The 10,363-nt window shown below is 38.5% G+C and overlaps 2 protein-coding genes and 2 non-coding genes across 4 annotated transcripts; all 4 read right to left on the minus strand.

Annotated features, from left to right (window-relative positions):
- Nucleotides 1–1,257: 1,257 nt before the first annotated feature.
- Nucleotides 1,258–6,163, minus strand: rpl13a (ribosomal protein L13a). Its single transcript, XM_061696914.1, has 8 exons — nucleotides 6,139–6,163; nucleotides 5,447–5,541; nucleotides 4,809–4,881; nucleotides 4,524–4,589; nucleotides 4,103–4,204; nucleotides 2,094–2,179; nucleotides 1,853–1,912; nucleotides 1,258–1,646 (listed from the first exon to the last, which is right to left on the minus strand). The coding sequence occupies exons 1-8, from the start codon at nucleotides 6,161–6,163 to the stop codon at nucleotides 1,437–1,439; spliced, it is 717 nt and encodes a 238-aa protein (XP_061552898.1). The 3' UTR covers nucleotides 1,258–1,436.
- LOC133413277 (small nucleolar RNA Z195/SNORD33/SNORD32 family) lies at nucleotides 4,280–4,363 on the minus strand. Its single transcript, XR_009769858.1, has one exon. It is a non-coding gene; the product is annotated as a small nucleolar RNA Z195/SNORD33/SNORD32 family (small nucleolar RNA).
- LOC133413276 (small nucleolar RNA Z195/SNORD33/SNORD32 family) lies at nucleotides 4,668–4,748 on the minus strand. Its single transcript, XR_009769857.1, has one exon. It is a non-coding gene; the product is annotated as a small nucleolar RNA Z195/SNORD33/SNORD32 family (small nucleolar RNA).
- Nucleotides 6,164–6,738: 575 nt separating the features above from the next.
- On the minus strand, nucleotides 6,739–9,939 carry atp5if1b (ATP synthase inhibitory factor subunit 1b). Its single transcript, XM_061696411.1, has 3 exons — nucleotides 9,796–9,939; nucleotides 8,278–8,390; nucleotides 6,739–7,157 (listed from the first exon to the last, which is right to left on the minus strand). Exons 1-3 carry the CDS (start codon nucleotides 9,862–9,864, stop codon nucleotides 7,016–7,018), a joined length of 324 nt encoding a protein of 107 aa, XP_061552395.1. The 5' UTR covers nucleotides 9,865–9,939; the 3' UTR covers nucleotides 6,739–7,015.
- Nucleotides 9,940–10,363: the final 424 nt, after the last annotated feature.

Consider the following 10,363-nt stretch of genomic DNA (forward strand, 5'->3'; position numbering starts at 1 on the left):
CATGCCTCTGTGAACACGCAAGCAAGAATCGATACGCAGCAATTGTTTATTGTTCCGCGGAGAGCATTATTGAAACTAGCCCCCCCCTCATCCATTTTGATAAGCCCACAGTTAATGCTCTTTACCATGTGGAAAGTCAGACTGCTCAATCAACGGAGCTGCAGGGCAACTTGTAAGCACTAAAAAATCAATGGTGAGAGAAGAAAGCGCCAACGCGGACCTCTTTGGCCTTTTATAAGACAAAGGCAAAGGTGTTTAATTTATTCTCCTAATAAATTTTTCAGCCTTTCCATCTCTTTGCCTTTTTTTCCCCAGCAATTTCACCTTACTGACAGTCTTTCTTATGTGATGGTCATCGATCACGTGGGAGGGAAATGGACTGCGACCTCAGTTTTTCTCTGGGATTTAATCAGCCTGTGTTGGCAGCTCTATGCAAAGTGGCATCCAGACACCTGTTTGCACATTTATATAATTGTGATTCAGCAACTCAGTGAATAGTAGTTAGCACATCTGCCTTACAGAATAAAGGCGTCTTTTTTCAAACTCTGACTTAAGTATAATATTGTAACATTATCTTGGAAAAATGCCTTATCTTAAGATAACATTATGGTTTTGTTCTTGAAAAAAGGTAACTCTTCTAAGCTATTTACAGGAACCCTTAATCTATTCCCTCTTGCCATTAACTTCTTAAACAGTTAATTTAACATGCTGCCAATTTTGTCTTTGAGATTGTTGGCACATCTCTGTTGGGCCATTTACACATTACTCATGTACTAACTGCAGTAGTCTCGCCACTCTGCACTATTTGCATATCTGCTGTTGACTAATACTGGCCACTCATGTGCTTGAGAAGTATCTGCACCATTTGCACACTTGACACTTGAGATTAGATAAAAATCACAAGCGCCCCCTCCGTAAATTAGAGGTACTACCTGCCGCCTGCTAAGCCTTATGTCAATTACTGAAAATAAATCGAGTTACTTTCTCGGGGTGGCTTTGGTCGGTAACGTCATTTCCAGTTCATGCAGTAAACTGTAGACAAATTAAGTCTGCCCTTTTGGAAGGCATTCCTTTCTTCGGTACAAAAACCAAAAACGCTTAAATGAGTTACATTAAGCTGTGGACTTTTACATTTATACAAAATAATTGAATTGTTAAACCTGTCATGTATGTTACATCGTTAAAACTAGACGAGGCCAAAATAGGTACAACAGTGCCCTCTAGTGGATAAAAATTAACCTTAAAAATACCAAGAGGGACAGACCACAAACTTTTATTGCAGGTCAAGTTCTTATGGCATACTGCTTTTATACATGTGACACCAACTCAAATGTCACCTCAAACTGAATATACACCAACCACAGTCTTGTGTAATTAATAAAATTATATATTTTTCCTTTTTGAGATTTAACTTGTTTATTGGCCAGACAATACACTCAGATAAGAACTCCGTATTGTTTGAGAACGTCTGTGAACTTTTCAATTTTGCGCTCGACGTTCTTCACTGCCACTTTGGTCAGCTTGATGGTGGCCTTTTTCTTGTTGTAGCGTATCTTTGCCTTCTGTTTCCTTTTGTCCTCCAGCGTGGCTGTGATGGCCTGGTACTTCCAGCCCACCTCATGGGCCAAACGTCCCAGGAGGGCAAACTACGGAAGACACATACCCATTCAAACATGGGAACTAATGTGTATATTTGGATTTAAAGCTAACATGTTCCTGGTTCAACTCAGAAGTCAGATCCGTTAAGCAGGTTTTCATCAATGCATTATCAGATTTCAGATCATCCCTGTTGAGACACTTGCTGATTAAATTGAAAGATTTGCACAATTGACTGATAATGGACACGACTCACCTTACGAGTGGGCTTCAGGCGCACAATCTTAAGAGCAGCTGGGACGACCATGCGCTTCCTCTGAATGAGTGAAAAAGCAAAAATCAGATACCAAAGAAGCCCAGGAGCTTCAAACACCGTGAGGGTGGATTGTCTCAGATTTTGTGTTTTCATTTCAAACCTCAGTCAAACAAGGCTAGGTAAGGTAAAGAGCATCATTGACAGTACAGCGTAAGGCCACCCTGTTGTGCAGTGACATCACCTTGTCATAGGGTGGTGGGATGCCATCAAACACCTTCAGCCTCTCTAGAGCGGCCTGGCCTCTCTTGGTTTTGTGGGGCAGCATGCCTAGTTGGCACACAATTGTTCACCTTCAATACAAGTCATTAAATAAAAACAGAACAGCAGTTAAGTCTGTCCAACCACATTTTTACCCTAACTCAACTCATAAGTCAGATCCAATAAGACTATCATCAATAGATTAGATTGTGATATGAAGAGCTCATCAATGCTGTTTAGAGGGGTAATGTGCTTGGCTCAAATTTTTATTCCACAGAAAGCCCTTGTTCAGCAGAACGTCCAATGTTGACCAAACTGTTCAGTGCGTTTTATAGTCAGAAAAATACAGTATTGGCTGGATAAGGTACACCATCAATGAATGGGTCTATTTTCATACATAACGCGCACCGGATAAGGCGCATTAAGCGAAACAAAACAGTCAGATAAGTCACTTATACACAAAATGTGAAGCACAGGTAGTGTTACTCCACGAGGCTCCTCACTACAGTAGCTGTAACGCGCCGACAATCCGGCTTCGTAGCTTACCAAAGTAGTACTAAAACATTGACAGATTTTTGAGCGCCATGTACCACATAAAATCGGTTTGAGGTCAGTAAGCACAACCAGAATTCATATATAAGGTACTGTCGATTGAGGAAAATGTAAGGATTTTAAGTGCGCCTTATAGTCCGAAAAATACGGGCCGTAATTTGGCATGAATTAATTTTTTCCAGGCCTTCGTGAAACATTTTACTATACATGCACAGTCTTAAAAGTGAAAATAAGCACTATAATAAAACTCAAAACAAACGATTTTGAAGACACCTGACAGGATTCTGTGGTAATTTCCATGGTAGTCATTATGCTTTTCGCTACATGCTGTGTTCTGAGTTGTTTAACAATAAAAGCTGGAATTCTGAACTTTTGTCTCATATTCATCTATGAAACCAGATTGTCTTCAGTATAACAAAACCAAAGGATTGGACCTTGGCGTTCCAATTCTTTTGGAGGGGACTGTATATACACACACTCACCACTTGTATGTAGAAAGAAAACCGGATGAGTGCACTGTATGAAGTCGAGCATGTTATTCAGTAGTGACGTTAAGGGACGAGCCAAGGCTTTGAGGCATGTCGGATAATGGAAGGGACGTTTCCTTAAAGTGTGTATAGAAGCCTGCTTCATTTAGGGGAGGAGCCAAAAGTGATTGCGTCCGAAACCTAGCTGCACCATGTGACCGATTCGGGAAGCACTTCAGAGATTTCCACGACGTTTGACAGCAATATAAACCCCTCATGCAGGCCCCACTCAAAATGTGTGTGTTTTTAATAGTCATAGTCAGCTCAGAGTTTGGATAAAGATTGTGTAGTTTGAATAGACTACTAGAGTTTGGAGAGTTTACAGCATAGAGTTTGGACATCGCTTGGACAATAGAGATAGCTGACATCACTCCTTGGAATCCTTGGAAAAATGGCTGCTGGCCGCTAACCCAGCACCCTGTTCGAATAGCCACACTTGACTCAACCTGGGCTATGGTGGTGATGGAAGTTGGAACCACAAGCAGGACCGCGCCGCATAAATAACTATCATTGAGGCTTATCAATTACATTTGTTAATCAAAATCTGCATTTTCCACCATTTCTTATTTTATTCAATGGGAAGGTATTTATTGTGTTTTAAGAGAATAAGGTACAGTACAACCTCACTGGGAGAGGAAAAAATATCTTGCCCTTGAATGAAACACTTAAAAAAATGGCAATAAACTTATTTCTAAATAAGCACAATAAGCAAAAAGCTAAAGTCCCGAGATTGACTGACACCTCCCTTGGCTTTAAGCATTGTTCACTTTTTGAGGCAAATTTGTCCAGAACTGCAACTTGTACCACTTTTGGGGCGTTCAACTTCCACTGTACATTTTATCATGTTGGGGAACAGGAGGTGCTACACAATGAGTAGCTTTGGGTAGTCATTTTGTGTCTGCTTGAGTCTCACCTCTGACCGTCCTCCAGAAGATCCTGCTGGGAGCTCTGAAGTGGTATGGTCCACGAGAGGGATTGGTATTCATCCTCTTGCGTAGGAAAGCCAGGTACTTAACTACAGCATTGAACATCAAATTATTAGACAAAGGCACATACAAGACATTGTGGGATTCCATTTCAGTGCAATGTATGAGTCTCAGATGGTAGTGCATGTTAAGTATTTTCATGGCCATTTAAAACTCAAAATATTGTTTCAGATAACATCACTGACACATTTAAGATTCTGAACTAAGGCTGTTTTCACTCAATGTGGCTGATTCTTACTACTATGTACAAAGCACGTCACCTTACTTTTTCCTATTTCACTTTGACTAAAAAATGTCTGTCAAAATGAGAGGGCAGCCTTAAAAGGAGTGATTTATTTAGGTACTTACGTTTGTTACGGTAGAAATTGCCAGAGATGTTGATGCCTTCACACCTTACCACCACAACTTTGTGTCCTTTAAAATGGAAAATAAAGGCTGAGTAATTGATACCAAACGAAATATGAACTGAAATAAAAATTTGTCATTTACAACATTGTCTCAGATGGTAGTGCATGTGAGTTTTCTCATGGTCGTTAAACTCAACCAAGGGTCAAAGTAATCATCAGTGACAATAACTAAAAGGCACATTTATCTTTAACATAAGTGCTACAGATTCACAAGATACATACATACCCAGCAAGGTCTGCTTGGCAACGATGGCAGCCAGCCGACCAAGTAGATGGCCCCTGCCATCCAGTAGCAGAACCTGACCCCCCCAAAAAAAGGCCACAAATCGATAAGCCAACAAAAAAAAAAAAGAATTGATCACGAGGACGCCAAGAGCAACAAGCATTAGCGTCAAAGTAAGTTGCAGATATTTTTTTCCATGATGATTTTATGAAGGCACTGACAAAATTTGAAAATGAGTTTCCAAGATGAGCACATGGCTGCCTTGCCGGTTACGTGTCCTATCAACCATGTCAACAAATTAGCGAGCAGATGCTTCAGTCGACATGTACGTGCTGAAATTGTAAGTTAAACATATCAATAACTGTTACATACTCTCCAACCGTTTCTAACTTACTAACCGAGACTTCAGCTTCAAGCTAACATAGTTAGCTGGCAAAGCCGCCATGATGATCTGAATGTCCATTCGGAGAAGGCAGCAGACAGACAAAACGAATTTAACTACATTCTGTAACAAAATAGAAGCCCTGTTTTCACATTGTGATATAGTAACGTGCTCGAACGCAAGTTAACGAAAACACGTGGCCGAAACTACCTTGAGAACCCGATGAAAATAAGAATACGAGCCCTTCGCTGTTGCCCACCTTATTGAAGCGGTCCGCCATGATGCGCGAAAAGAAAGATGCACGGGGACTCCAGTGGTAAAAAACACGGGCTGGCGGAAGTGATGTTCCACAAGCTTTATCGTTTGTGTTGAAAATGTTCCAGCATCACATGTGGACGGATGGACACAGAACACTTGTGCAGGAAGAGCAGAGCGTTCAAAAAGAAAATTGAAAAAGTTAAAAATGTGCATGTAAAAAATGTAAATTTGTTTGATTTTAATAATAAAATAATGTATTCTCATGTTTTGTTTTTTTTCGTTATATTTTATATTCATGTAAATATAATTAATTCGACCAATATTTAATAAAATATAACATCTATTTAAATAAAAACAAGTTTGACTGAAATGTAACTATATATTAAGAAAATTGTAAAGGTTTATCTTATCGATTCATTCTCATTTTAAATTGTATTATGGTTAATTTAATTCTAATTAATTAACAAATTAATAAAATGCAGATATGTTAAATGTATATTTAACAAATTATTTAATAAAATGGAGGTATGTTATGTTAAATGTATATTTTTAATTTATTAACCAATTATTTAATGAGAAAGATTAACAGAATGAATAAATACATTTTAATTAACCATTTTTTTTAAATTAATGCATCAGGTATTACTCTCTTGAAATTTATATTGTAAATGCTCGGTGGGCCACGGGCCATACCTTGTTCACCCCTGTACTGCAGCATACCAATAGCCTAATGTTTTAGTAGGATGACTGTGTTAGACTCAAATGTAATATAAAACAAGATGAGTATCATAAATTGTGCCGCTAAAAATAAAAATGCAAATTGTTTTAGATTTCTATATCTATAGATATCAACACAGAGGTATTAAAATGTGAACTTTCATTTGATAATAATGTAACGATAGCAGCCATTTTGAAGAGGTTTTGAAGTGCCTCATATTGTAATAGTATAACAAAGTTGGCAGTATCACCAATACAACATTCCTGTGTGAAGTTTTCATGTTTTTCCTCTGGCTTCCTCCCATATTCCAAAAACATTCATGTTTGATTCATTGAAGATGTTATTGTCCATGGGTGCAAATGTTAAGTGTGAATGCAGGTTTGGCTATAGGTTCCCTACAACTGGGTGGCAGCCAGTCCAGGGTGTATCTTGCCTCTTGCTTAAAATCAACTGGGAAAGACTTCTGCTCAACCCTGACCCTAATATGACAAAAAAAAAAAGCACCAAAGAAATGAATGAATACTTATTTAACAGAAAAAACAACAACAGGGAGAGCTTATTCTGTGCAATCAAAATGCATTTATCACACAAGATCATGTTTATTTGCTGTATGAAACATGCAACAGTTCATGCAAATCATGTCACACTGCTCCATGGAAACAACATTCTTTTTGTGAACTGTTGCAATTGCTTTAAACAACAATTCACCACCCAATCATGCCTTCCCGGTAATGGAATTCTACTCTGAGATGGTGAGCGGCAGAAGAACACGTGCGTTTCAAAAGGGAGAAAATAATTTTTTTAGATGCAATACAGCAGTGATTAAAGATGCCTGGCGGAAGCTCATTTTGATTAGTCGTCGTGCTTCAGCTTCCTGATCTTCCCCTTGTGACGGTCAATCTCCCGCTGCAGACGCTCAATCTCCTTTTTGTGGTGGTCGATTTCCTCCTGGTGGTGTTGCTTCAGTGCAGCCAGCTGCTCCTGCTCCTTGCGCCTTTTGTGAAGATAGATCACAAAACAGATTACCGCGTTACCTTGACTTACAAGTTTAATTCATTTTGTGAGCAAGCTTGTAACTCAATTTACTTGTATAGCAAATAAATTTTCCCCACTGAAATGAGAGGCTAATTTTTTTTATAAAAAAAACAGCACTGTATTTCATAAAAACATAAAACTGATAATTAAAAGAAAGAAACTGATTTTAGAAAGTGTAATTTCTGTTCCCTGGGACAAGTCGAAAGTCACTACTGTAGCGTTGTATGTGTGCCTTTAAGGGGCTTGGCCTAGTAGGTGACATCAGGAGCTGGAGTCAGGGTGGCTTAGGCCTGGTACACAAGGATCTTTCCAACTTTAAAGATTTTTTTTTACCTGCTACAGACTCCACACAAAGATTAAAAAAAATAAATAAATAAAAAACAGGAATTTAACAGTTTTGGTCATATTGTGTGTAGTGTGCTCCAATAATCTCAACACCACGTATATAAAGATTCTGTTCCACCGTCGATCAAGGAACCAGTCATCTGCGGCAGATATCTTGCATGATCAATCGTGATCTAACAAAACCAAAGAAGAAGAAGAAACCCAACTGGATATGCGCTGATCTTTGCCGAGGGTTTCCGAAGATTGCTGAAGCTGGGAGCCTTGTAAAAGGACTTTGGAAAATACTTCGTGCCATCCGGTGAACCCACTTTTATACAAAAAAAAAAAAAAAAGACATCGGGTAATACAGGTTTGTTTTTATTTACAGTCGTTTTCTTCTTCTTGAGTCAGGGCACTTCTTGATTGGCTACATTCTGTTCCACGTCACAAGTCCCGGCCGGCATCATGACTTGGGAGATGTCGGGTACCCCCACACACTTCAAAATTTTGGGCCGATTGTCGGGCCTGACCCGTTCGGGACAAATCCTCTATTAACATGCACATCAGACCTAAGGATAATGTAAGACATAAAATACTCTTCATTCGAGTCGCTGCATCTCAGAAACTCACTTGTAACTCATATTATGTCTCGCAACACAGAGAGAAAAAAACAATTCTGCCAAGCCAAGGTACTACTGTACTGAAACAGCCCAGGCTCAGAAAGGTCATCGGTATAGTAAAGAAACAACACCTACTTAAAGTACATTTCCTCCTCTGCCGCCTGTTTCTTTCCCATGGCTCCACCGGCCTCTCGGATGGACCCGCCAGCTCCGCCACCTTTTCCTGCACCTTTACCCAGCTCACCCAGCTGCAATGGAGAGGGCCAGCCCAGTGGGAAAATGTTCAATAGCGAGTGAGTAACAAAGACATTTCTTCCACTGACATTTACTCATGTTTCAGGTTAATTCATATCAAGATGATGAAGGTGAAGAGTAGACAGAGCATACACTACAAAAAAAAAAAAAAAAGTCTTAAAAAAAGAATTAATGAAATGAGGAAGGTTAATTTAAGAAAGATTATCTGCCAATAGAAGAGGATAATTTGACCTGGCAAGAGTTCTTAAACCAAGTAAGCATAGCTAGCCTAAAAAAACACTGATGTCTTAAAATTAGTGTATACTACCTACACCTATAGATTATGGCATGCCTTTTTTTTAGCTAAACTAAAATCATAACCAGTAACAAAATCTCAAATACAAGTTAGAATATCTTGATTTCTTTAAGGGGAAAAAATTATGAAGCAAGTTAAATGTTCTTTGACAAAAAGAGCCTGTTAAGAAAACACAAAGATTACGCTTATTTTCCCTTGATTTGAGATCTTTAATATGGGTTACATTGTAGTTTTTGCAGTATAGAAGAGAAAGAATAGAAAGTGTACCATCAGATGCCCCATTTCAAACTATTCTACAAAAGTGATTCCATGTTAACATGTGCCACGGGAAATGATGCAATTTCACTTAATTAGAGGTTAAGCAGTATAGAAGATGGATGGATAATAAGATAAATATTATTTACAACAAATAATGTACTTTTGTTCATCTATCTATTCTGTCGAAGTATAGTGACAGGCAGAACAATTTAATGCTCTTCCACTAGATGACAGACGGTACAACCTGTGTATCCACCTGTTGCCAGTCATACAACAGAATAGCTTTCGAGATTTCACACTGAGCAAGTACATTTGTGTTTAAACCAGGACGACATTCATGATGATTTCATTGTAGACACTTTTTGTGACATTTTAGTTCAGTGGGGTTATTCAGATATTTATAACGTGACATGTGCCACGGCTGTAAAAGTTTGGGAGGTCCAAACATTTGACTCAAATGAGGAAAATGTGTCAATTCTGTAATGTAATAGAATGGGTTTAAACTTAAAAAAAAAAAAACATACAGCCAGAGCCAGGTCACAAGGCCAAAGCCGTTTATAATTATAAATAAATGTTTTACTTATTATACCTTAATTTATTTGACAATTATGTTGTTAAATTGATGCAAATGCATAAAAAAAGCGTCCCTTAAATTGCTTATTAACATTTTCTTTAGCCTATATTCATGCAAACTCCACTTGTTTATCAAGCTGTCATACAAGGCAAGGTAAACTTTGGAGCTAATGTAAATTCATTTGAAATTAATCACAACAAAATGGCATTATAGCGGCAGAAATCGGTGTTGTTGTTTTTTGAGGAGGTAGGCCCGATGGACATAGTTTTACCTGGTCGGATGCCATTCTCTGCTGTAAAGTGAGCAAACCGCGGACATTAGGCCTCAAAAAGATCGCCATGCTAGCTAATGTGAGTAGCAAATGACAATGACAGCAGCAGCGCCTCCTGTCCGGCGGTTTGCCCTTGTCTGTAAATACATACAGCCAGAGGACGGCGCCATTGGTACCCAGATAGAGGGTGTGGCCACCACTTTAAAAGTTGTCTTCCGGAAGACCTAGCAAATATTTCTGACGTTATTTTGATTTTAAAACTAAGTAGATTAACAATGATGATACATTTTGTGTAATATATTTAATATACGCGTTGTAAGCCGTTAATGCAAAATAAATCTCCCCCATTTTGTCCAATGGAAAGTCTCAAAATAAAAATCGTGAGCCCGCACGTTCATGTACACTTTGAACTGAACTAATATCAACCGTCTTTCACAGTTAAAAAAATAAAATAAAATATATTAAGATTAAAAACTACATTAATATTGATGGTATTATAATTCAAGGATGGATGGATTTTCATTGTTAATATAACTTTGTCAAATGTGTGACGTAACTGTAACGGCGG

Source organism: Phycodurus eques, chromosome 14, assembly GCF_024500275.1.
Source record: "Phycodurus eques isolate BA_2022a chromosome 14, UOR_Pequ_1.1, whole genome shotgun sequence".
Classification (NCBI taxonomy): domain Eukaryota; kingdom Metazoa; phylum Chordata; class Actinopteri; order Syngnathiformes; family Syngnathidae; genus Phycodurus; species Phycodurus eques.